The 27349-nt window shown below is 44.6% G+C and overlaps 1 protein-coding gene across 1 annotated transcript in view; it reads right to left on the reverse strand.

The window, feature by feature from the left end:
* Nucleotides 1-27349, reverse strand: part of LOC137304424 (complement C3-like) — a 94211-nt gene that overhangs the window by 18740 nt on the left and 48122 nt on the right. The window contains exons 23-31 of the mRNA XM_067973017.1: nucleotides 25036-25122; nucleotides 23017-23220; nucleotides 21727-21802; nucleotides 20462-20621; nucleotides 16634-16729; nucleotides 11085-11235; nucleotides 5971-6140; nucleotides 3130-3288; nucleotides 1245-1304 (exon numbers count right to left, since the gene is read on the reverse strand). Coding sequence (XP_067829118.1) covers nucleotides 1245-1304; nucleotides 3130-3288; nucleotides 5971-6140; nucleotides 11085-11235; nucleotides 16634-16729; nucleotides 20462-20621; nucleotides 21727-21802; nucleotides 23017-23220; nucleotides 25036-25122 — 1163 coding nt within the window. The remainder of the gene's footprint in view (nucleotides 1-1244; nucleotides 1305-3129; nucleotides 3289-5970; nucleotides 6141-11084; nucleotides 11236-16633; nucleotides 16730-20461; nucleotides 20622-21726; nucleotides 21803-23016; nucleotides 23221-25035; nucleotides 25123-27349) is intronic.

Consider the following 27349-nt stretch of genomic DNA (forward strand, 5'->3'; position numbering starts at 1 on the left):
AGTAGAGATTACTTATCAAAATCAATACACATGAAAATAATGGGAAAAATACCAGCAGAGGAGAATTTTTTTTACCTAGAGAGTTATTATGATCGCTGCCTGAAAGGGCGGTGGAAGCAGATTCAATAGTAACTTTCAAAAGGGAATTGGATAAATACTCGAAGGGGAAAAATTTGCAGGGATATGGGGAAAGGGCAGGGGAGTGGAACTCATTGGAGGGTTCTTTCAAAGAGCCAGCACAGGCAAGATGGGCCAAATGGCCTCTTTCTGTGCTGTATCATTCTATGAATAGGAGAAAGCATATTGTATTCACCTTACATCATTATCTTTTGCAAGTGTCCACTTGTTTCGCTGCATTTTGTATGATGCAAAAGATGTAACACTTCTGAAACAGACTGAGTTTCCTCCAAAAGCAAAAGCTCCTGTATAAGTTCCATGTAGTTTGAGGCTTTTCTGCATTATGCTTTTGCCAATTGAGACTATACTGATAACTATGTTAGATATGATTTTTTGGTAATACAATAATTTTCAGCAGGAAATGGGATGGTTGGTCTTAGCTCTGGTTTCCATATTATAGAAAGGATATAGAGGCATTGGAGAAGGTACAAAAAAGATTCACAAGGATGATACCAGAACTGAGAGGATATAATTATCAGGAAAGGCTAAACAGGCTGGGACTCATTTCTCTAAAAAAAAGAAAGCTGAGGGGTGACCTAATAGAGGTCTTTAAAATTATTAAGGGGTTCAATGGGGTAGAAGTAGAGAAGATGTTTCCACTTGTGGGGGAGAAAAAAAGAGGTCATAAATATAAAATAGTCACTAATGAATCCAACAGGGTTATTCAGGAGAAACTTCTTTACCCAGAGAGTGGTGAGAATGTGGAACTCGCTAACACAAGGAGTAGTTGAGGCGACTAGTATAGATGCATTTAAGGAGAAGCTAGATAAACACATGAGGGAGAAAGGAATAGAAGAATATGCTGATAGGGTGAGAAGAAGAGGGGTGGGAGGAGGCTCATGTGGAGCATAAACACCGGGATAGACCAGTTGAGCCGAATGGCCTGTTTCTGTGCTGTCCATTCCATGTAGTTCTGATGGAGCTTCTTATTCTGTTCTGTAGGTGGTTAACCTTGTAACAATGACACAATTTAATACTTTATCTGCAATGATTCAAGTGATCAGTAGATGGTTGACTGAATTCTGCTTACAGCATTGGAACAATAAGTACTTGGAACCAACGCTTACTTTTAGTGTTCCTTGTCCTTTTCCAGTTGCTGTCACATTGAACTTTTGATCAGCATTGATCTGAAATATAGACAGCACAGATTAGCCAGTAACCTTATGTAACACCAATGTAATATAACAAAAACTCAGGAAAAGATTATAAAACAAGTGCAATATGAGAGTGGCTTCATTTTGTAACATTCAAGCATCATAAAAATGAGAAAAAAAACAACAAAGCCATCTGGTGATTTTCATTTTTTTGTTCTCAGGATGTGGGTGACAAGGTAGGGGTGCGGGGGTAGCGGGGGGGGCTTCTCGGTAGGGGTGCGGGGGTAGCGGGGGGGGCTTCTCTTCCAATGCTGCAGTGATGGTGATCATACGTTGATATGTCCAAGTCAGGATTGAGTGTAACTTGGAGGTAATGGTGTTCCCATGACTTTGCTGCTCATATTCCTCTCAGTGGTGGAAGTCGCGGGGCCTGGAGCTACTGCCAAAGTAACTTGAGTGAGTTGCTGCAATACGTTCTGTAGATAATGCATATTGCAGCCACAGTGCACCAGTAATGGAGGGGGGTGGATGATGAGTCCAGTGGCAGCGGTGCCAAACAAGCAAAGTGCGATGTCCTGGACACTCAGCTTCTCGAGTGTTGTTGCGGCTGCAACCATTGAGGCGAATGTGAGCATTCCACGCCAGATTGGGTGATCGCTTTGCTAAACATCTCCGTTCAGTCCGCAAGCATGACCCTGAGCTTTCGGTTGCTTGCCACTTTAATTCTCCATCCCACTCCCACTTCTCTATCCTTGGCCTCCTACACTGTTCCAATGAAGCTCAACACAAGCTCAAGGAACACAATTAGGAACTTTACAACCTTCCGGACTCAACAATTAGTTCAACAACTTCAGATCACAACCAGTGCTCCCATTTTCTCAGTCAGCAGGTGCCGGTAATGGTTCTGCTGTTGCCATTTACATCTCCTCTGGACCCATCTTTTGTTTCTTTGTTTGTCCCATTACCTTTTGCCTTGCACCATCATCCCTTTTGTTATTTAATCACTCCTGCCCCTCCACCTTCTTACGGGCCTTCCACTTTGTTCTTTCCTCTTTTTCCCTGGCTCTGTACTTGCTTATAAACTATTAAATCTCTATAACTTCTTCCCGTTCTGACGAAAGGTCATCGACCTGAAACGTCGACTCTGTTTCTCTCTCCACAGATGCTGCCCGACCTGCTGAGCGTTTCCAGCATTTTCTGTGACTATTCCATCTTGACGTGAGCCTTGTAGATAGTGGTGAGGCTTTGAAAGGTCAGGAGGTGAACCACTTGTGGCAGGGCATCCAGTCTCTGCCCTGCTTTGTAGCCAAAGGGTTGATATGGCTAGTCCAGTTATAAGCTTCTGGCCAATGCTAACCACTTAAGATGTTGACGGTGAGGACTCAGCAATAGTGGTGCCATAGAAGGTCAGGGGCTGATACTGGGATTTTTCTTGTTGGAGATGGTCATTGACTGGCATTCATGGCGCAAACATTACTTGCCGTTTGTCAACTCCAGCCTGGCTGTTGGTGTAAGTTGGCATGGACTGCTTCATTATTGGAGGAGTTGTGAATGGAACTGGACACTTGTGAAATCGTTAGCATAGAGCACCCACCTTATGACAGAAGTAAACCTTACATTACCCTAGGCAGCATAACCAAGGGCGATTTACGATTCACATGGAAAAATAACGAGATGTGGAATTCACTTCTGCAGGTTGGTGACGCAGAAAATTGCACTGACAAACAGCGACAAATTATTATTTACATCATCCAACAAAATTTATGGTCAAGAATAATAGGAAGTGGGAATAGATACAGTAGGGACACATCTAAAAAAACACTTTAAAATAAACTTTCAAACTTAAATAATAACTAACCTTTTCTGATCTTGCTATATACATATTTGTTGAATCGAAATGCCAAGGAATAGGTCTGGATCGACCAGGAATGCTTAGAAGGACTTCTAAGTCAACATCTTTAATTGGGGGAATTGCGGTCATGTAATCAGCTAGAGCTTGTAAGCCAACCATTGTCGCCTAGGGAAAAAAAAAAAGTTATTGTTAAGCATATTTGAGAAGCAAGTCGAATTTTCAGACTAAACACGAAACATGAACCAAACTTGCTTGTAAATGAAATAAGAATGTGTAATCAATTTCTTTTGGGGGTTTCAACTGAAGTCCTGTGAGAACAATCGAGAAATTTCAGAAAAACTCGTAGCAATTCCACAGCTACTTCAAGCTTCAACTTGAGAGTGGAGGGAAAAATTCTAAAAAGTGCAAATTTAACAAAAAAACAATTGAGTCTGGAAATTAGTGTGAGTGATTTAGTTTCTAAATAATTATTTTAATTTGTTTTAGAAGAATGAGAGGTGATCTCATCGAAACATATAAAATTCTAACAGGACGAGACAGACTAGATGCAGGGAGGATGTTCCCGATGGCTGGGGAGTCCAGAACCAGGGGTCACAGTCTCAGGATACGGGGTAGGCCCTTTAGAACAGAGATGAGGAGAAATTTCTTCACTCAGAGGGTGGTGAACCTGTGGAATTCTCTACCACAGAAGGCAGTGGAGGCCAAGTCATTAAATATATTCAAGAAGGAGATAGATATATTTCTTAATGCTAAAGAAGGGATATGGGGAAAAAGCGGGAACAGGGTACTGAGTTAGACGATCAGCCATGATCATTTTGAAGGGCCGAATGGCCGAATGGCCCACTCTTGCTCCTATTTTCTATGATTCTATGATTCTATGAAATGGGTTAACACCTCTTAAAAGTCCAGAAATCATTTTTCCACAAAAGATGTCATTAATTTGGTTGGAGGGTCACTTACAGACTAGTGCAACATTCCCACTAGATTTTACAATGTGTGCAAAACAAGTTTTTGAAATCTTAAATAGAAACTGACTTTTTTCATTAGAGATAAGCACGTTAGATTTAAAATTCTTATATTCATGTAATTACAGCACATTTCATTTTGGCCGTTTATTTGGCTGTTTGTTGCAAACTGTGTCAGCTTGGCTCAGATGGTTGCACTCTTATTTTGGAATTTGTGCGTTAAAGCTTCACTCTAGTACTTGAGTGTATAAATTAGGCTGCCAATTGGTGGATCGCAAATGGCTTCAATGTCAGAAATACCATCGCTTTTTATAGTGGTCCAGTCTATCGGTTTAAGTGGATTTAGAAGATCCTGGCGTAGACTTTCCAATGGGATTGCACTAGAGAGTCCACGTAACTCAGGAACATAGAAACAGGAATAGGCCAGTCAGCCCCTCAAGCTAGTTCCGCCATTCAATGGGATCATGGCTGATCTGTATCCTATCTCCATCTACCCGCCTTGGCTCCATATCCCTTGGCTAGCAAGAATCCATCGATCTCAAATTCAAAATTATTAACTGAGCTAGCATCTACTGCTTTTTGTGGGAGAGAGTTCCACATTTCTACCACCCTTTGTGTGAAGAAGTGTTTCCAAACTTCTCCCCTGAATGACCTGGCTCTGATTTTAAGGTTATGCCCCTTGGCCTCGACTCCACCATCAACAGAAAAAGTTTCTCTCCATCTGCCCTAACAGTTCCTTTCAAAATCCTAAAAACCTGAATCAAATCACCCCTTAACGTCCTAGATTCCAGGGAACACAAGCTCGTTTATGTAATCTCTCCTCATAATTTTTTTTTTATTATTATTCGTTCACGGGATGTGGGCGTCGCTGGCGAGGCCAGCATTTATTGCCCATCCCTAATTGCCCTCGAGAAGGCGGTGGTGAGCCGCCTTCTTGAACCGCTGCAGTCCGTGTGGTGACGGTTCTCCCACAGTGCTGTTCGGAAGGGAGTTCCAGGATTTTAACCCTTCAGGTGGCAGAAACCCTGCTGTCTCTCCTGTAGTCCTTGCCATTTCCAGCATTTCCCATCAGAAGTGTTGGGTTATGCAGAATACATCTGCTCAATTATGGGCAGGAGTATTCTGACACTTTGCAAATGGCGGAAATACGTTATTCGTTGTAGTTGCTGTCAGTTGCACCGTAGCAATCCTGGACGCAAGGGATAAGTGTTTGTCCTTAGCATCCAAAATTGCTATGGTGATGGTGAGGCGGGGGGAGGGGGGTTTGGGCGGGGGGAATTGATTGCACATGCTAATATTTTGTTTCCTTTTATGACAGCTCAGAATTCACTGGCCATACCACACTGCAACAGGCCTCCACGGCCTATCTCAGTCAATCCATTGGCATGCTCCTCCAGGCGGACTCCCCAAGGAGCCTGCCAAAATTATTCAAGTGACCCTGAGGCCGGATAATGGACCAGGATCAGGAACGCATCTTCATGGCGAGGGGAAGGCTCCCCCCGCCACCCCCCAGCCATTTCACAACCGCGGAAAATCTACATTCCCATACTCAAGGATTCTCCCAGCGTTCTGACCAACATTCCTCCACCAACAAACATAACCAAAAAAAATAACAGAATAACAATTATTTATTTCATTCATGCTCTTTGGGTCTTAACGTGTACAGAAACAGCTCCTGGTACTTGACTTGAAAACAGCAGTGTCTGAACTTCCCAAGTGTTTTACAGTGAAGTCTGAGAGACAAGACGAGAGGCTATATAAACACAAGTCTTTCTTCTTTGGAAATGGGCCCCTTGATGCTTGACAGCAATTGAAAGGCAGGCTGTTAGTTTATTTTCTTAAAAAATGAATTCATTACAAACGTAATGTAAAATTGTGCAACCTGTGTAGAGCTATAGCCACCTCCATACTCGCTCCTTTGCGATAGCCACTTCACTATTTTACCAGCAGGCTCAAATTCCCTCAGTTGCACGAAAGCCAGGAGGGAATATCCTGTGGCTTCGATCGTGTACAAAGAGTTAACCTTTCCTACGTCTGCCCAGTGTGACTGGTCTAAAAGGATGTAAGAAAAAAATATTACAAGTTAAAATAAAGATTGAAATTAAGTGCATCATCCATTTCAAATACAGTGGAGTGTAGTTCTGTACTATCTCTTACAGAAAATCCCTTGAAGCAAATGCTTTGTCTAGTTCTGGCAAAAAAGCTAGAGCCAGAATTCATGCACAAGGTGTCCCTTTGGTTCATTCTCAGTTTGTTTTGACCAAGGCGTAAAGAGACATGAAAAGAATCAAATGTCCTCTAGTTTTTGGAGCTTTTGAAAATTAGGAACAAACAATTTGTTGGACAATGAATGGTATAAATAGTAATTATAGCTCCACATATTCATTTTATTGAAAAATTCTCTCCGTTCCCCTCTGGTCATTCCCCTTAGACACAAAAGCAACACAAACAATTTCCCCACTGAAACGTTCCACTGAACGTTTTTGTTGATAGGCCTGAAAAAGACCAAGGAAAAGTGATGGCCACCTCTGGTGATTTATGGATCATTTAAGTGACAATTGAGAGGGAACGATTGCCTGAAACCTGAATCCTAAAAAATCATCATGCAGGTAACTCCTTCCAGAATATCATGCAGCTAATCAATCCCTCTGACATAAATACCTTTAATGTGGATTACCAACTACATAAGTTGCTTTTACATAGAATTACACAGAGTCTACAACACAGAAATAGGCCATTCGGCCCAACTGGTCTTTGCTGGTGTTTATGCTCCACACAAACCTCCTCCCACCCCTCCTCATCTAACCCTATCAGAATATCCATCTATTCCTTTCTCCCTCATGTGCTTATCTAGTTCCCCTTAAATGTATCGATGCTATTCGCCTCAGCTATTCCTTATGGTAGCGAGTTCCACGTTCTTACCACTCTTTGGGTAAAGAAGTTTCTCCTGAATTCCCTATCGGATTTATTGGTGACTATCCTATTTCATTGCTCGTGAAGACAGCAAAATTACCAGAATGAGAAGCTGAGGTGATGCCATTTTTCTACTGGGTGTCTGAAATCCGCAGCTAATTCATCAATGGTGTTCCCTCTGTCACAGTTGTCAGGATTGGGGTTTTTTTGCTGAAAATTCCAGAGGGTTCAAACTCCATTCACAACTCTGCCAATAATGAAACACTGCATGCCCAGCCCACAGCGTAAAGTAATCTGTTTGGCTGCTGAAAATTACTTTTCATTTGGGTATCGCCTTATTACAAAAAAGACCCAAACTGACCCCCAAAAAGATTCCAATATGAAAACAGAACTGATCCCAAACTTTTTAAGCCAAATATATAACGGAGCTTTCTACCACAGAATGCTAATTGATCATTGGAAAACCTGTATAAAAGAGTTGGAATTACCTGCATAAAAATGTGACTGACATAAATCAAAAGAACTCAATCAGAAAAGTGGGTCCGTGCTGCAGCAAGACGTGTCAGACTAGGAATAGGAACAGGAGGAGGCCATTCAGCCCCTCAAGCCTGTTCCACCATTCAATTAGATCATGGCTGATCTGTTTCTTAACTCCATTTACCCACCTTGGTTCCGTAACCCTCAATACCCTTACCTAACAAAAATCTATCAATCTCAGTTTTGAAACTTTCAATTGACCCCCAGCCTCAACAGCTTTTTGGGGGAGAGAGTTCCAGATTTCCACTCCCCTTTGTGTGAAGAAGTGCTTCCTGACATCACCCCTGAACAGCCGAGCTCGAATTTTAGGACGATGCCCCCTTGTTCTGGACTCACCCACCAGAGGAAATAGTTTCTCTCTATCTATCCTATCAAATTCTTTAAGCTTAAACACCTTAATTAGATCAACCCTTAATCTTCTATACAGCCTAGTCTATGCAACCTCTCCTCAGAACTTATCCCTTTTAATGGCCATTTCAGGCTAAAAGTTGGTCAGTAATGGTAAGTATATGGAAGTACATTGAAAGGATACAGTAATGTTAAGTAAATTTCAGTAATTTCTTCAATTTTCAGTTTCTCCTGGCATTTATTGTTATGCTGGCCTCTTTCACCAGCGTTACTCATGCAAGCAGTGAGTTTCTCAATGGGAATCCCTCATCTGTTCTCTTTGGAGGAAGACAATGACCAACAGATGGAAGCCAGGCAAGTCAAGTTTAACCAGCATGTTCTGTGGCCACCCCAGGTACCCTTACACCAACAGATAGAGGTGCACATACTTTGCTTTGATAGAGAATTAGTGAATGCAGAGACTCCTATTCCCATAGGAAGCCAAGACAACAGACCAGATGGCACACTAAGGTACATGAATGCCTTACTAACCATTAATGCTGGCTGCCTCCTCAGATAAAGACATACTTGCTCTCGAGGCAGTACAAAGAAGGTTCACTCGGTTAATCCCGGGGATGAGGGGGCGGACATATGAGGAGAGGTTGAGTAGATTGGGACTCTACTCATTGGAGTTCAGAAGAATGAGAGGCGATCTTATTGAAACATACAAGATTGTGAAGGGGCTTGATCGGGTGGATGCGGTAAGGATGTTCCCAAGGATGGGTGAAACTAGAACTAGGGGGCATAATCTTAGAATAAGGGGCTGCTCTTTCAAAACTGAGATGAGGAGAAACTTCTTCACTCAGAGGGTGGTAGGTCTGTGGAATTTGCTGCCCCAGGAAGCTGTGGAAGCTACATCATTAAATAAATTTAAAACAGAAATCGACAGTTTCCTAGAAGTAAAGGGAATTAGGGGTTACGGGGAGCGGGCAGGAAATTGGACATGAATTTAGATTTGAGGTTAGGATCAGATCAGCCATGATCTTATTGAATGGCGGAGCAGGCTCGAGGGGCCGATTGGCCTACTCCTGCTCCTATTTCTTATGTTCTTATGTTCTTACAAACCCCAATCACAATACGTCATAAACTCAGTGGTGACGATGCGAAAGAAAGTACAACAGTCATACTGCCAAGACACCACCAGTCGTATGGGCAGTTACTGTCACACCTACCTGGCGAAGACCATGGGGAACTGTCTTCACAGGTGCAGATCATCAGAGAGCGAGTGGCAGAGTTGTGCCATCTGCTGTCAGGGTACCTGCAGCTATCAGGCCAGTAGCACTTTCAGTCAGTTGCAGTGTGAAACTTGCCTCCATCTCCTCCAGACATGCCGCAAGGGCGAGATGGAGTGCTCAGAGTGCCATCCTCCTCTCAGCCAATTCATGCAGCACCACCGCCAAATCAGGAGCCATCAAACAGTGGCTTCAGTGCTCATCATTGGCCTTCAGATTCGTGCTTTTACCTCAGCTTTCCTTTCCCATTGCTTTTTCCTGTCACTTATTTGCCTTTTCTCTCTTCAGTCTTGGCAGAGGCCGCCAATGGATTAAAATACCGTCTATGCCTTTCCTAAGGCTATAGAATTTTTGTCCCCCTTTTTGAAACTTCCCTTTAATTGTCTCCATCTCTTTAAATTTCACCTACATGCAATTTTCCACACCTACCATTAGTGTGCTCCCTGCACACATCCAAATCAGCACCTGAAGCTATCCATAGTTATGATAACCAGCCAGCTTCAGGAAATTGAGGACAACATTACTTCCATTCGGGTTTATACAACATCTGTTTCAGGCAATTCAACTCTACATTGTGCCCATTATCAGAACATCTAGGCTGATAGCCGCCCTCCAGGCTTCAAGGATGCTCTGCTTACTTTTTCTAATTAAGAACATAAGAACATAAGAAATAGGAGCAGGAGTAGGCCAATCGGCCCTTCGAGCCTGCTCCGCCATTTAATAAGATCATGGCTGATCTGATCCTAACCTCAAATCTAAATTCATGTCCAATTTCCTGCCCGCTCCCTGTAATCCCTAATTCCCTTTACTTCTAGGAAACTGTCTATTTCTGTTTTAAATTTATTTAATGATGTAGCTTCCACAGCTTCCTGGGGCAGCAAATTCCACAGACCTACCACCCTCTGAGTGAAGAAGTTTCTCCTCATCTCAGTTTTGAAAGAGCAGCCCCTTATTCTAAGATTATGCCCCCTAGTTCTAGTTTCACCCATCCTTGGGAACATCCTCACCGCATCCACCCGATCAAGCCCCTTCACAATCTTATATGTTTCAATAAGATCGCCTCTCATTCTTCTGAACTCCAATGAGTAGAGTCCCAATCTACTCAACCTCTCCTCATATGTCCGCCCCCTCATCCCCGGGATTAACCGAGTGAACCTTATTTGTACTGCTACTAAATTCTACTAAATTTCCAGGCAACCTTAATATCGGGTTTGAGCTCGTGAACTATGATCAGCCCACTCTTCCGCATTAAAGCCCTTGTTACTTAAAATACAAGAAATAAAAACAAGGAACACACGCAGTACAACAATGTGTGAAGGTTACATTTCGGAAAAGGGGGTGAGATACCGAAAACAGTTGATAAGAATAAGGGTTGTAGTTTTGTCCTCAAACTCCAACCTAGAATACAGAATTTAGGAGAACGGTGGTGACTATTACTTGGGTTATAAATTTCAGTGTTAGAGTAATAAATTCTGAGACCTCCCCAAAAAGGGAGAGATAAAGGGATGAAATTGGTCTTCAGCAGTATGCCAGACATGCTCATAGCCAATTGGCACCTCGTTTAACATTGCTCCCAATTTTCTTTGCCAAAAGAAAATCGGACGCAGTGTGCCGATTTGCTTATGAGCCCGTTTCACGCTGCTGACGTAAACCAATTTCACTCCCTTAATGTTTTATTACCTGTTAAATAAAGGGAAAATGTTCACTGCTTCAGGGGTGCAGTGAATTCAGAATTTTCAAGCTGGCTTGAGTTCTGGTCTCAGGATTAAAGCCAGACACATCCCTGCCTTAGTTCTGATTAACTGACAATACTTGACCTACTCGTCATGTGAGATTTCCCTGGATGTGCAGAGATGGACGGGGCGTGAGCAGGGAAGTTCTGAAAACAGACAGAAAAAGCACAGACTCAGCAACTAATGGGACTTACCAGGCGAAGCAAATTTCATCAGAATATCCAGTTTGTTTTTATTCAACAGTGATAATGCGTAGGTTGTTATTGCCACAGAGTATGTTCTCTTCAGAGCACCAATCTGATCATCCAAGTAGTCTCCGGCTTTTTTGACACTGTTTTCGTAACTCTGAAATTAATAAATCATATTTAAATCAAGAGGCTACAGAATAACATTTCATCAAGTGTTACCAGCTGGTGTGCTGAAATCACATTCATACCAGCAATATTTATTGAAATTAAAAATGTAAATTCAGCTCTATCTTCTTTTGCTGTATGTCTATGCTGAATGAGGATGACCAGACAAGAGCAATAACATTTTTCACAGTGTAATGTTTAAAGATAACCTGCAGGATCTGCCTTTGTCACGTTTATGCAGCTGTGGCGAGTATAGCAAGTTAAGAAACATCATCTCACCAATGCTGTCCAAATCACCCTTGCTGCACAAACTGGGTACTCTGGTTTCCTCCAAACTCTCACTCTCCAATCTTATTTAAATAATTGGATTTATCTCGTAGCTGTCCCATATGCTTAGAAATTCAGGCGCTAACGGGCCTACTAAGGCCCCAATATGACGGGCGGGGAGCGCGCATACCCCGCCCTCCATATTGGGAAAGGACAAAAAAAAAATCGGCATGCAGTGCCCACCCTGCGACAGGCGTTAGTGCCTTTGCATATGCAAATGAGGGGCTGAACGCTTGTTTGAGGCCCCCACTGCAAGATTGGTTTGCCCTGAGGCAGCCAGCACTGGGTGCACTCAGGAAAATCAGGCCTCGGAACCACCTGTTGCAAATAAGGCAAGTTTTTGAAATATACTTACTTGAATGAGGTGCAGGGGTGTGCCTGCTGACCCCACGTTTAAAGATCCCTCCATCTGACCCGGCCACCAATTTTCATCCCTCCCCCCCCAACCTGGCCTCCAATCTACCCCCTAGCCGGCATTATCACTCCCGTCCCGCCCTCCGATCTCTCTCTCTCCCCCCCCCACATCGCCCTCCGATCTCTCTCTCCCCCCACACATCGCCCTCCGATCTCTCTCTCCCCCCACATCGCCCTCCGATCTCTCTCTCTCCCCCCCCACATCGCCCTCCGATCTCTCTCTCCCCCCACACATCGCCCTCCGATCTCTCTCTCCCCCCACACATCGCCCTCCGATCTCTCTCTCTCCCCCCCAATATCGCCCTCCGATCTCTCTCTCCCCCCACACATCGCCCTCCGATCTCTCTCTCCCCCCACACATCGCCCTCCGATCTCTCTCTCCCCCCCACATCGCCCTCCGATCTCTCTCTCCCCCCCAATATCGCCCTCCGATCTCTCTCTCCCCCCCACATCGCCCTCCGATCTCTCTCTCCCCCCCAATATCGCCCTCCGATCTCTCTCTCCCCCCACACATCGCCCTCCGATCTCTCTCTCCCCCCACATCGCCCTCCGATCTCTCTCTCCCCCCACACATCGCCCTCCGATCTCTCTCTCTCCCCCCAATATCGCCCTCCGATCTCTCTCTCCCCCCACACATCGCCCTCCGATCTCTCTCTCCCCCCACACATCGCCCTCCGATCTCTCTCTCCCCCCACATCGCCCTCCGATCTCTCTCTCCCCCCACATCGCCCTCCGATCTCTCTCTCCCCCCACACATCGCCCTCCGATCTCTCTCTCCCCCCACATCGCCCTCCGATCTCTCTCTCCCCCCCAATATCGCCCTCCGATCTCTCTCTCCCCCCACACATCGCCCTCCGATCTCTCTCTCCCCCCACATCGCCCTCCGATCTCTCTCTCCCCCCCCCACATCGCCCTCCGATCTCTCTCTCCCCCCCCCACATCGCCCACCGATCTCTCTCCACCACTCCCACATCGCCCTCCGATCTCTCTCTCTCCCCCCCCACATCGCCCTCTGATCTCTCTCTCTCCCCCCCCACATCGCCCTCCGATCTCTCTCTCCCCCCACATCGCCCTCCGATCTCTCTCTCCCCCCACATCGCCCTCCGATCTCTCTCCCCCCCCACATCGCCCTCCGATCTCTCTCTCCCCCCACATCGCCCTCCGATCTCTCTCTCCCCCCCCACATCGCCCTCCGATCTCTCTCCCCCCCCACATCGCCCTCCGATCTCTCTCTCTCCCCCCCCACATCGCCCTCCGATCTCTCTCTCTCCCCCCCCACATCGCCCTCCGATCTCTCTCCCCCCCCACATCGCCCTCTGATCTCTCTCCACCACTCCCATATCGCCCTCCGATCTCTCTCTCCCCCCACATCGCCCTCCGATCTCTCTCCCCCCCCCACATCGCCCTCCGATCTCTCTCTCCCCCCACATCGCCCTCCGATCTCTCTCTCCCCCCCACATCACCCTCCGATCTCTCTCCCCCCCCACATCGCCCTCCGATCTCTCTCTCTCCCCCCCCACATCGCCCTCCGATCTCTCTCTCTCCCCCCCCCACATCGCCCTCTGATCTCTCTCCACCACTCCCATATCGCCCTCCGATCTCTCTCTCCCCCCACATCGCCCTCCGATCTCTCTCTCCCCCCACATCGCCCTCCGATCTCTCTCCCCCCCCACATCGCCCTCCGATCTCTCTCTCCCCCCACATCGCCCTCCGATCTCTCTCTCCCCCCACATCGCCCTCCGATCTCTCTCCCCCCCCACATCGCCCTCCGATCTCTCTCTCTCCCCCCCCACATCGCCCTCCGATCTCTCTCCCCCCCCACATCGCCCTCCGATCTCTCTCTCTCCCCCCCCCACATCGCCCTCCGATCTCTCTCTCCCCCCACATCGCCCTCCGATCTCTCTCTCCCCCCACATCGCCCTCCGATCTCTCCACACCCCCCCCACATCACCCTCCGATCTCTCTCTCCCCCCCACATCGCCCTCCGATCTCTCTCTCCCCCCCACATCGCCCTCCGATCTCTCTCTCCCCCCCACATTGCCCTCCGATCTCTCTTCCCCCTCCCCATCCCTCTCTTACCTAAGGGCCTCGGCGACGCTAATAGTGACTCGGTCTTCAGTACACTCTCCGCACCTCGCCGGCCTGATGGGAATGATGCCCAAAGCCCAACATCAGGGGCACCTTAGGCCTCAATTTAGGCGCAGGAATTGATCCTGGGGACGTCCTGAGATCATGAAAAATGCAAATTTCTATAGCACCTTTCACGACTGCAGGTCGTCCCCAGACACTTCACAGCCAGTGAAGTGCTTTCGAAGAGTAGTCACTGTTGTAATTTACACAAACCCGGCAACCAATTTGAGCACAGCAAGATCCCACAAACAGCAATGAGGTAAGTGATCAGATAATATACTTTAGATGGTGTTAGTCGAGGGCTGTATATTAGCCAGGACACAGGGAATATTCCCCATCTCTTCATTTTCTTTAATTCTTTGCTAAGAGGGGGGAACTGCTGGTGGTTGTATTAAATAGATGCCATGTTCACCCAGTGATTTTAGTGCTGCACCTCCTTAAAGCTACAGTCTATCTGCCATTTGTGGGTGTTTGATGACAGAACTGGATTTGAGTTCTACCTAAACAGGGCCGAGGGGGAACCCATCCCTCTCCATCTGCTGCTTCGGGAGAAGAGATGGCAGGATCAAAGGAGTACAGGCCAAACTAAGTATCCAAGGTGATTGCAATCTGATGAAACCTTAAAAAACCTGTGCCTGCAAAGGGCTTTTGCCACTGAACATCTGGAGAAGAAAAGAAACGGCCTTGACCAGTGACAGAAGAGGACACTGATTTCTCAGCTACCTTATGTGAATCCGTGAATTTGTAGCATGCGGGCACCTGAAGCTGGCTGCGTGCTTGGTGTTACTCCCATGCCATATTTTGTTGGCTACAGGGCAAGTGCACTGACATAGGCAGCAACAGTGCTAAAACACGGGCATGCGCGTGTACTTGGAAAGGAGGTGAACAGTTGCCAGGGTGCTGTGCATTGTCCTTCTACGATGCTCCGTCAAATGCTGTTAAGATGCAGTGTAAAGCAACGGTAGAAAATTAGGCCAACTTACCTTGGCACCTTTTCAGAGACCAGTGAATTTCTTCATCACCTACTCCCAAGATCTGGTCATAGGTGAGACAGCATTCAATCTTTCCGTTACCTCCATCCAGGCTGCTCTGGGGCTGTTCTTCAGAGGGGGCTAACAACACCTCTTGCAACAGGACCTCCAAAGCAGCATCCTGGAAGGAATGTCATTCAGCATCTTGCTGTAGTCATTTCTATCCCTCAGTAGAAATGTAGCCTTAAGACTACAAGATAGCACAGCTATTTATTTCATGTGCCAAGTGCTACAATATTATGCAAAAGAGTTGAGCCTTTGTCACCTCTAGACTCAACTATTCCGATGCTCTCCTGGCCAGCCTCCCCCTTGCACCCTCTGTAAACGTGAGCTCATCCAAAACTCGGCTGCCTGTATCCTAACTCGCACCGAGTCCCGTTCACCCATCACCCCCGTGCACGCTGACCTACATTGGCTCCTGGTCTGGCAACGCCTCAATTTTAAAATTCTCATCCTTGTTTTCAAATCCCTCCATGGCCTCTCCCCTCCCTATCTCTGTAACCTCCTCCAGCCCTAAAACCCTCCAAGATCTCTGCTCCTCTAATTCTGGCCTCTTGAACATCCCCTATTTTCTTCGCTCCACCATTGGCGGCCGTGCCTTCAGCTGCCTAGGACCTAAGCTCTGGAATTCCCTCCCTAAACCCCTCTACCCCTCTCTCCTCCTTTAAGACGCTCCTTAAAACCTATCTCTTTGACCAAGCTTTTGGTCACTTGTCCTAATACGTGGCGCAATGTCAAATTTTGTTTGAATATTGCTCCTGTGAAATGCCTTGGGAGGCGCTATATGAATGCAGGGTGTTGTTGTTGTTGATTTATAGTGCAAAGTCAGCTCATACCACTGCAGATAGCAAAAGGGGCCAAATAACAGTGCTCCTGTTGCAACAGCGTCAGGACTGTATTAATATATTTGCAGAACGTTGTATCTTAGGTGGGAGTAAAACCAAATTTCAGTGACCACTACTGAAAGCATGAATGGGCGCAATTTTAACCTAACCCGTCCATCTGGAAACTGATGGGATTGGGTGCGATGCTGCTTTTACAGCCCGCCTAATTTTGCTCTGCATTGAAGTCAGCAGACAGTAATATTGGGCAGGGTGTAAAACTGGTGTTCAACCTGATCCCTTGGGGTTCCCTCCCGGTGAGTTAGGTTGAAATTACCACCCGCAGACCCCCACCCTCTGCACCCAAATTACGTGTCTGGGTCCACCAGGTGGAAGACAGGATCAGGTTTGGCAGTGTTGCCCTCTGGTCAGGTAGCCTACCAGCATTCAATACCAAAGTTCACACGTTGAATAATAGCCACTTAGGCGAGGTCCAGTAGGCTAAGTGAACCCAGCAAGAGTCAGTTCTTTCAAGTGAGGAGGGGAGAGAGTTGGAGGTAAATTCAGGAAAATCATCCAAACCAAAAGTTAACTTGTAGCCTTGCCATATTCAGCCTGTATAATTCATCCAGCAGATATCTCATGTTGAAAAATGGAAACGCTTTACCTCTATATAACGTGAGCAAACAGGTTTAGCTTCAAGCATTGCGATGAGCACAAATGCAGTCAGTGAAGCATGGCTTTCTGATCCAATGAACCCTCCCTGTAGGAAATTAAAACACAAAAAAAAGCTATGAAATATTTAATTCAGCCTCTTTTAACACATTATGACTTAAAGCAAATAGCAAGATTAATTAAACTTTTGATTTCATTTCTGGAGTTCATTAATAACATAAGAACATAAGAAATAGGAGCAGGAGTAGGCCAATCGGCCCCTCGAGCCTGCTCCGCCATTCAATAAGATCATGGCTGATCTGATCCTAACCTCAAATCTAAATTCATGTCCAATTTCCTGCCCGCTCCCCGTAACCCCTAATTCCATTTACTTCTAGGAAACTGTCGATTTCTGTTTTAAATTTATTTAATGATGTAGCTTCCACAGCTTCCTGGGGCAGCAAATTCCACAGACCTACGACCCTCTGAGTAAAGAAGTTTCTCCTCATCTCAGTTTTGAAAGAGCAGCCCCTTATTCTAAGATTATGCCCCCTAGTTCTAGTTTCACCCATCCTTGGGAACATCCTTACCGCATCCACCCGATCAAGCCCCTTCACAATCTTATATGTTTCAATAAGATCGCCTCTCATTCTTCTGAACTCCAATGAGTAGAGTCCCAATCTACTCATTGTTTAGCAAAGATATATTTTTAAAAATTCAATGGCCTGAAAAAGCCCCAAGGAAAAATATAAACCATCACAGAAAGATCCTACAATTAAGATATACCTACCTTAAGCCAAGGATAAGATTTCAGGAAGTTAGGGTCATCGGGAAGCCCCTCAAATTATGCGCATCATTAAAAACTGCTAGAATAAAGCCTCAAATTCATCTGAGGGAGCAAAGTGGCCAATTTTGGAACATCAAAGATGCTGTGAAAATCCAATTTTGATGTGAGCTTTGCAAATCAAAACTTTTAAAACCAAAAATCTTTTGAAAGTTTTAATGGGACAATTACACTTTTTGATATTCACCTGTTTTGTTGGATTTTGAATGTGCAGTTAAAATATTAAAAATAATAAGTTTCCCAACAATATGCATTTATATAGAGTTCCTCACATTAGAAAGATATCGCAGAACGCTTTACAACGTGGAGAAGCATAAAATGGACACCGAGAAGGAGGGAAGAACATGTCGATGGAATTTGGGAATGGGAAGAGGAATATTATGAGAAAGGTATTTTGAAAGCAGGAAGGGAGGAGATAAATCAGAGGGATTTAGGGATCAAGCTCCAGAGGGTAGGGCCACAGTGGCTGAAAAACATCCACCAATGGTGGAGAGTAAAGGAGATGGGGAAATACCAGAAGGGTGAAAGCAGGCTGAAGGAGGGAGGGTGGGATAAGGCCATGGAGCTATTTCAAGGTAAAGAAAAGGATTTTGAAATTGATCTGGACATTGCACGGGAAGCTGGTGGAATCTCGCAACAAGTGGACAGATGGAAGATCGAAGGCTTTGAACAAGAAATGAATTAGGAGGACAGCTGACAGAGGCTTCAATTCTGCCTACACTGAATTGAAGGAAAAGGTGATTCATCCATGTCTTGAACTCATGTTGAAGTCAAGCAATAGCATGAAAATCAAAAGAGAAGGTGGGAAGCTAAACGTATAACAGCAATTTTACATTGAGGTTGTGATGTCTGTATTAATCATTAATCCAAGTAGTTAAGTGCACGAATCCTGTAAGCATCACACGTGCTCCCTGTAACTCTTTTTCATCATGATATTAAATTTACCTATTTATTATATTTACCTCCCAATGAAACTTCTCAGGTATGTCACCGAGACAGGTGGTGCTGTTCTCCACAGCAGCATCCAGATCAGAACTACTAGCATCAAACCTAAAGCTTGATGGTTCCCCAGGCTGCCTCTCCCCAGCTCCCCCACGATCCCTGATCCACCAAGGTGATAAAGTGCAGAGGTATTCCCCACTAAGCTGGTTCCTGGTCACTGCCTGGGAACTTGTTTTTGCATGGCTAGGTCAGGATTCCTTAAAGAACTTCTTGGCCAGGGGATGCAGAAACTACTGAGTTTATTCCAAACTACTGACACACAGGCAAAAGCAACTTTTGAACTGAAGTAACCTGAGTTCAGTCGCTGGCCTGAGCTGGCTGGAACCGGTTTGAATTAGCTAAGTTTTGTGAAAGATGAAGGAGATGTGATAAGACACAAGTCCTTATTTAGAAAAGCAGTAATGAGGTAATGCTACCTAAGTCCTTGGGACAGAGCCAATGAGGAGAAGACACAGACTAGGCGAGCAAGCCTAAACCAACGGGAGAGAGAGACAGCACAGCTTGAAGAGATAAGATTCGGAATAAGAATGAAGAATCTGGGGCGTGGAGCCAGAGCGAAGACTCCGGAGACCAACCATCGTGGAAGTGGAAGAACCTACGTCAGGGACGTAGAGACGACGTCGAGAGAGAGAGAGAACGGAACGCCTGGCCAGCGTCAGCTCTCCTTTTCGGGTATTATCCTTTATATTCTGTGACCACTCAGGGAGTGTCAGAGAAACCTAGTGGGTGTGCGTTTAGATCCTAGTTTGGGTATAAAACTGTATAACCTGGTGCAAACTGCATGTCTATATCTAACCAGACGTATAAGCTATATGTGTCTGATCTAACGGTGTGAATAAAGCGAATTGAGAGTTAAGAGAGAATTGAATCTTCTCCTCTTTGTACTAAGCCAATAACCGTAACCGGTGACCTCCGGTCAACAAACTTCCCCACAACTCTGGGGAAGCCTCTATTACTTGAAGTTGAAACATCATTTACACCACTGCACCAGCACTGTTTGAAGATTAAGATAACAAAATTATGGGAAAGCCATTTCCTTTTTAAATCCTCCTGGGGATGGGAGGCGTACAGACCTCATTCTCTTTCACCTATTCCTGCTCCAGTCTCCTGTTCCCACCCCTATAGTCACCTGTACCTTCCCTTCCTGTTCTGCCCTACTGCCTCTCGTTGCTGCCAATCCCACCACTCCCTCCGCCACCTCGCATGCCTTCTCACCTCCTGTCCTGAACACTAGCCTTTCCCGTTACCCTGCTACAAAAAACCTCCTTACCAGCTTTTAAGTTCTTTCATCAAATTGTGCAGTTTATGGATTTGTAAAACTGGCATGCAAAACACTGAAAGAAACAATGCACAAGAAAATATTTCTCAAGAGGCAAGTCACATGTGGAGAGACTGGAGAAGCTGGGATTGTTCTCCTTAGAGCAGAGAAGGTTAAGGGGAGATTTGATAGAGGTGTTCAAAATTATGAAAGGTTTTGATGGAGTAAATAAGGAGAAACTGTTTCCAGTGGCAGAAGGGTTGGTAACCAGAGGACACAGATTTAAGGTGGTTGGTAAAAGAACCAGAGGCCAACTGAGGAAAAAAAAAATTATGCATGAGTTGTTACAACTTGGAACCCACTGCCTGAAAGGGTGGTGGAAGCAGATTCAATAGTAACTTTCAAAAGGGAACTGGATAAATACTTGAAGGGGAAAAAATTGCAGGGCTATTGGGAAAGGGCAGAGGAACGGAACGAATTGGACAGCTCTTTCAAAGAGCCAACACAGGCAGGATGGGCCGAATGGCTGCTGCATCATTCTATGATGTGGAGATGCCGGTGATGGACTGGGGTGGACAAATGTAAGGAGCTCCGAAAGCTTGTGATTTAAAATAAAACTGTTGGACTATAACCTGGTGTTGTGCGAGTCCTTGCATCATTCTATGATTCTATTGTTCATTTTTTTTTAATACAAACTTTATGGAATAATAAAGAGTAAACATAAATATTTTACCTACCGTCATTTCTCCATGAACTACAGGAGCATCTTCTTGGAAGCGGCCATCAGGTTTCTGTTTCTGTAATATCAGCCACTTTACAGCTCCACAGAGGACGTTTGGTTCAATTGCGATCAAGCTATTTGCCATCGCAAATACCTTCACCACATAAGCGGTCAACCTGCAATAAAAGAAATGCAATTTAAATCCAGTTACTTTGTCACAAAAGATAAATTGTGAAAGAAAACTGCTTTTCAGGAGTGATAATACATTAAAACTAACAGCAATTAAATTAAAGAAACTTTTTACACTGAAACTTTATCAACACCACTGTGATTCAGTGTACGTAGACTTTGAAGTCCAAACAAAATATTATTTGAACAGAATCAGTCTTTTATGTAAATCTACGAATTTTGGCCCAAATTGAATATTTCCTTGTTCATATCCAGCGTGGGAGATTTTAATGGATTTTGTACATTCTACAGTGCTATTAATGCATCACGACATTTTTGGCACCAGTGCTGAAAGACAGAAGAAGCAACAACAACAACTTGCATTTGTACAGCAACTTTAATGGAGTAAAACGTTCCAAGGCCCTTCACAGAAGACAAAACAGGATGGCGAGCCAAAGGAGGAGATATTTGGAGGGTTAACCAAAAGGTTGGACGAAGAGGTAGGTTTTAAGCAGGGCCTTATAAGAGGAGAAAGAGGTGGAGAGGTTTAGGGAGGGAATATCAGAGTGTTGGACCTTGGTGGTTGAAGGCTTGGCCACTAATGGGGCGGGGGTGAGGGGAGGGAGGAAGGGAGGGATGGTCAGAGGTCAGAGGAACAGAGAATTTGGGGGGCGGGGGGGTGGTGGAAGGGAGGTTGTAAGGCTGAGGAAATGGTAAAAACATCAACAGAAAATTAGTAGTTATTTCTTTTAAATTTCTTTCCCTACTTCCAGGAGAAATTATCACAGTTGAGGCCAGAGCTGTTCTCACTTTTGAGCAGAGGTTACTCAAAGCAATTGTGTGCAGCATCTCTGGCTGATTTTACCCTCTCTCTAATCCAAGTGCGTTGAGACCAACTGTAGTGCCACAACTACTGCCTGGGCTAACACGAGCTAACTCAGTACATTCTGGAGATTAACTTGGGACTCTCCAGTCTATACAACGTGGTATTAGGCAGGGTGGTACCTTAACGCACTAAGGCACAGGATCAGCTAGCTATACTTTCTTTAAGCTACATGAATGCAAGATTCTCAGGAGAAGAAAGGGAACATTTAAAATTCAGTCGTAACATACCATGTGCTAGGCGCTCGATGTTTAAATGCTGCGTATGAGCCATCTTCCTTGCGATATGCCAGTTCCTGAATATAGCCTGGGCGGGGTGGAAAACAAAACTAATATAAAACCAAAAAGACTGCAAATTCTGGAAATCTGAAACAAAAACAGGAAATATTTTTAGAATCAGGAAAAACGGCAGGAGATGGGGAGGGAAGAATTGATACACCAAACGCAAGACAAAAAGGTTTGACTAACCCGTAACCCGCTTAAAAGAAAACCAGGAGATTGTTAGATAATGTAAAAGGTCATCACAGCCAGACAAGAGAAAGGAGCTTTCAATAAATTAAAGAAGTTAAAGAAACAAGTGATAGCTTAAAGCTATCAGGTGGGAAAATAGGAAGAAAAAAAGCTGAAAACACAGGAAGCCTGCAGATTGGACCTGAAATAAAAGAGAAAATACAGACAAATCACAGCCAATTCCAAGCAGAGAAAAAAAGGTCAACGTCAAGATCCTTTGATTCCATTGGATAACCTCCACCAGCGCACCGACTGATAATCTATCCCTCGAATGGTTCCTCTTCACAACTCCCTCCAAACCTGTACACTGATGCTCCAAGCTGACTCCCCGCTGTCTACATGTCGACTTCATCTCACCACAGAGCCTCAGACTTCAACTTTGGTTCTGCATCCAACTCTGGAAAAATCTATTCCTGCTAATTCACGTACAAAATGCGCCTCCAAACTTCCAACTGCCCTATCCATTGGCTCGCTATTCACCACGGTACATCTGGCAGCCACTGATTTGCTCGGCCACTCATTCACCTCCACTATTGTCTCCAGCTGTACATCTACCTTCTCCCATCCCAGTCCATCGCCTGGCATTTTGAACTTCTCTCAATTATTTCCCCAGTTTTTGAAACCAATCGAACTCTGCCGTCTCCCTAGGGGCTACAGAATATTGTTTCTTAAAAAAAAGGGGGGCGTGAACAGGACATGAATCTCTGAAGCAGGGTGGGGGGGTCTCATCAAAAAAAAACACAGATTTTGTAATCTCTGCATTAAAACATAAGAAAAGGGCACTATGAATTTAAAGTATCGTCATTGCTGCAATCTATAGTTTTACGTCAGTATTTAAAACTGAACATTGTCAGCGTACCACAAAAGGGGGCCTCTACTCTGAATCTGACTTATGCTGTACCATCAGTGGTTAAGCTTAGTGTCTCAATATGCATAAACCTGTAAAATTCAATTTCTAAAAAATGACGCCACTCATCTTAACACTCTTATGTATAAAAATGTGTTCTATACCTTGTTGAATGTTCTTCAGTGAAATCTCTCTGCGTTCCATTCCCACCCTCTCCCACTGCAGGGTTTTGTCTAAGTAGTTGGTGACAATCACTCCTGGGGTCATTGATGCCATGTTCTGTTCTCCACAGCCAGTAGGAATTCTAATTAGATGTTTCAGTTTCGCTCCATCAATAGAGTTTTCAATAGTTTCGGACAAAAGGTCTCCTGTTTTGTTGAGCAAACAAAATACATTTATAAGTAGCCTGTTAAACATCAAACAAAAACTTAACTGATGTCAGGTTTAATCCATGGAATTATCACACTATGATCCTCAGGAGGCAATTCCCCTCATTCATGGCCACAAATCTTTTATTTCCATCGTTCTCTTGGAAGAAATCTTTTGATAAGGCACTTTGAAAACACATCTTGCAAAAGAATAACAAGTATAAAAAAATGTGAAATTACCTTTGAGAAATCGCCATCCCCAACAGAATGATAAACTCATAAACTTTATTTGAAATAGGCCGACTTAACATTCAGTAGGAACTGGCCAGTTATCTGCACAGTACTCATGTGCCAGCTCTTTGAAAGAGCTATCCAATTAGTCCCACTCTGCTTCTCTTTCCCCGTAGCCCTGCAATTTTCTCCCCTTCAAGTATTAATCCAATTCCCGTTTGAAAGTTACTATTGAATCTGCTTCCACCGCCCTTTCAGGCAGCGCGTTCCAGATCAGAACAACTCGCTGCGTAAAATAATTTCTCCTCATCTCCCCTCTGGCTCTTTTACCAATCTGTGTCCTCTGGTGACCGACCCTTCAGCCAGTGCAAATAGTTTCTCCTTATTTACACCATCAAAACCCTTGTTTTTACAAAGTCTTATACATTTTTGTGCAAAAGCAAGTAGTGTTAGTGGGAAATCAGATAGGGAAGATTACACAGTGTACAAATCGGGAAGAAAGCTGGCAAATTCATAACATACTATTGTTTAGCCCAGTTCCCTCCAGAAAAAGGCACATTTGCCAGATTCACCAGTTGTCAATACTGAAAAAAATCTCCTGTCTTTCAAACCGAGGCAAAAAAAAAGAAAATGGCACAGGCACGACAGGTCGAATGGCCTCCTTCTATGCTGCAAAGTTTTATAATTCTATAAAGTAGAAGATTTTGCTCCAAAATTCCACCTAAGTAATTCATCATTTATACCCCTCTAATCCCTGTGATAATGCTGGAAGTCTACAATAAGTGGAGTAAAATAAACAGTAAAACATTATTTAATTATAATTAATTAAGCTATTTATACCATTATTTTGAAGAGAGGAAATTCCAAAGTAAGATGATCTAGTGCCATAAAATATATCACAATTTCTAATGGAACGTATAATGGCTAATTCACCTGGACCAAGTGTTTTAAATTAAACATATTTTTTCCAGACACATTTGCAAGAGAGTTTTCTAACTCAGCACCAGAAATTGGCCACCTTTCTAAGAGAGCTAAAGGAAGTGGGTTTGGACAACTTGTAGGAATCCAATTTAAGAAATAAGAATAAGGAATAGGAGCAGGGGTAGGCCATATGGTCCCTCGAGCTCCGCCATTCAATCAGATCATGGCTGATCTTCAACCTACACTCCACGTTCCCGCCCGATCCCTTGATTCCCCTAGAGTCCAAAAGTCTATCCATCTCAGCCTTGAATATATTCAACGACTCTGGGGTAGAGAATTCCAAAGATTCACAGCCCTCTGCATGAAGAAATTCCTCCTCATCTCAGTCTTGAATGGCCGACCCCTTATCCTGCGACTATGCCCCCTAGTTCTAGACTCTCTAGCCAGGGGAACTAACCTCTCAGCATCCACTCTGTCAAGCCTCCTCATAAAAGCCAGAGAAAATCATTATTGTAAAGATGGAAGGTTAAAATTCTGCTATCGTGAATACTCCAAATATGTGCAAACCGGTGAAAATCTAGGATGGTCTTTGCCCCTTTCAGTTTCTACAAGAAAATTGCCTTAGTTTATTTGGACTAGAGTCAATCACCACAATCAACGTACCTTGAACAGAGATGAATGTCAAAGGTTCTGTTTGTGGAACAATAGCATCTTTGATACTGGTATCAACTTCGATCACTTGTTGCTTCCCTAAATTGAAGAAAGAATATATTGATTTATGTAAAAAAATCTTCTAATCAAATTCCTTTACTTATTTTCTCGACAACTATTGGTTTGAGTTTGTTTCCCCTGTCTTTATAATCACGTTAGTTATCTTCTCTGTACCCAAGTTGCTCAGCCCTCCTGGAGTTTACGAGAGATTTTAGTATTTTAATTCCTCCCATGGTTTCACCAATGGAGAAGGAGCCTCCAAGGTTCTCAGATAACTCTATTAAGGCAAACTCAAGCTGAGTGAATTTTCTACCCCAGTCTTTCTTTCCCTGTGTGGTACAAATTAGGAATCCATAATTAGAGAAATGACAAGTAACATTAAACAGTTGGCCCTACTTTGATTAAATTTTGCTGGCATTATTTATCCGTACTACCACAAAACTTTGCACTTGTAAATGTTCCCGTTGCTGTTTTGTTTTCTTTCTTGTTTGTCACGTGACTGGAGTGTGTGCTGTATCACTTTTAAGGCAGCAAGTTAATGCTCAAAGCACTCGACTTCCAACTATATTTTTTTACTGAGTTATTTGTACTCATCAAGGTAATGGATGTCATTGTTGGGCAATGAACCATTTTCTCCTTTATTAATCCAGGGGCAGGTACAGAAAGGCTTGATCCAGATAACAATCACTCTACTGTGCTCCAACAATGCTCCTTATCCAACAACAGCAACTTGCATTTATATAGCGCCTTTAACGTAGTAAAACAACTCGAGCCGCTTCACAGGACCGATTTTCAAACAAAATCTGATACCGAGCCACACAAGGGGATAGTAGGACAGATGAAAGAGGTAGGTTTTAAGAAGCATCTTAAAGGAGGAATGAGAGGTGGAGAAGCAAAGAGGTTTAGGGAGGGGATTCCAGAGCTTAGGGCCTAGGCAGCTGAAGGCACAGCCGCCAATGGTGGAGCGATTAAAAACGGGGACGCGCGAGAGGCCAGAATTGGAGTGGCGCTGAGATCTCGGAGGGTTGTAGGGCTGGAGGAGGTTACAGAGATAGGGAGGGGCGAGACCATGGAGGGATTTGAAAACAAGGATGAGAGTTTTAAAATCGAGGCGTTCATGGACTGGGAGTCAATGTGGGTCAGCGAGCACAGGGGGTGATGGGTGAACGGGACTTGGTGCGAGTTAGGAACGGGCAGCAGAGCTTTGGATGAGTTCAAGTTTATGGAGGGTGGAAGATGGGAGGCCGGTCAAGAGAGCATTGAAATAGTCAAGTTTAGAAGTAACAAAGATATGGATAAGGGTTTCAGCAGATGAGCTGAGGCAGGGGCGGAGATGGGCCAAAGCACCTCTTCCAAGCAGATTTTCTATTTCCTAGCTCTAGATATCCTCAGGCCTCGTTGCGATTTGCAAATGAGTGCCCAATTGGACCCAACTGTGGTCAGTTTTGTACTGTAGCCCACAGCCATTAGTAACTTAACACATTTCATTTAAAATCTTTACAGCCAGTATAGAGGAGAATTTCATCCAATCAGTCTGAGTTGCATTTGCACCCAGGTCTCTAAGTTGAAAGGATAATGTGGTAATGCACCCTAGACCATGGGAAAGCCTGCAACCTCATAAAACTGGACGGTTGTATGTCACTGCTGCCTTGCTGTGATGCCCAAGGTGATGAATTCCTCAGCTCTCCTGCAAAGTGAGTCAATCATCTGGTGAATGCACTGTGGCTGATACTGGATAATCCCCATGGCTGCTTGTAATAAATCCCATACCATAGCCACAAACAGAGCAGTGTGGGCAGATGTCAGTGGCTGCAGGTCTTCATGCAGTAGGTGGCACCACTCCCCTACTGCACCTTTGGCGAAGCACATTTCGCAAACACATCTTCTCTCTAAGCTCCTCACAGAGCATGTGCTGCCTGTTAAATCTTTGGGGATAATACCTGGTGGGGTGCACCCTACTTAAATGCTGCATCACTCTCCTTTCCTCCATCCTCTCAGGCCCCTGCTCATCTTCCTCTATAATGGCTGACAAAGGGAATACCATATCTATTCATAAGAACATAAGAGCATAAGAAGTAGGAGCAGGAGTAGGCCAATCGGCCCCTCGAGCCTGCTCCGCCATTCAATAAGATCAAGGCTGATCTGATTCTAACCTCAAATCTAAATTCATGTCCAATTTCCTGCCCGCTCCCCGTAACCCCTAATTCCCTTTACTTCTAGGAAACTGTCGATTTCTGTTTTAAATTTATTTAATAATGTAGCTTCC

This window comes from Heptranchias perlo, chromosome 37 (assembly GCF_035084215.1).
Source record: "Heptranchias perlo isolate sHepPer1 chromosome 37, sHepPer1.hap1, whole genome shotgun sequence".
NCBI lineage: Eukaryota > Metazoa > Chordata > Chondrichthyes > Hexanchiformes > Hexanchidae > Heptranchias > Heptranchias perlo.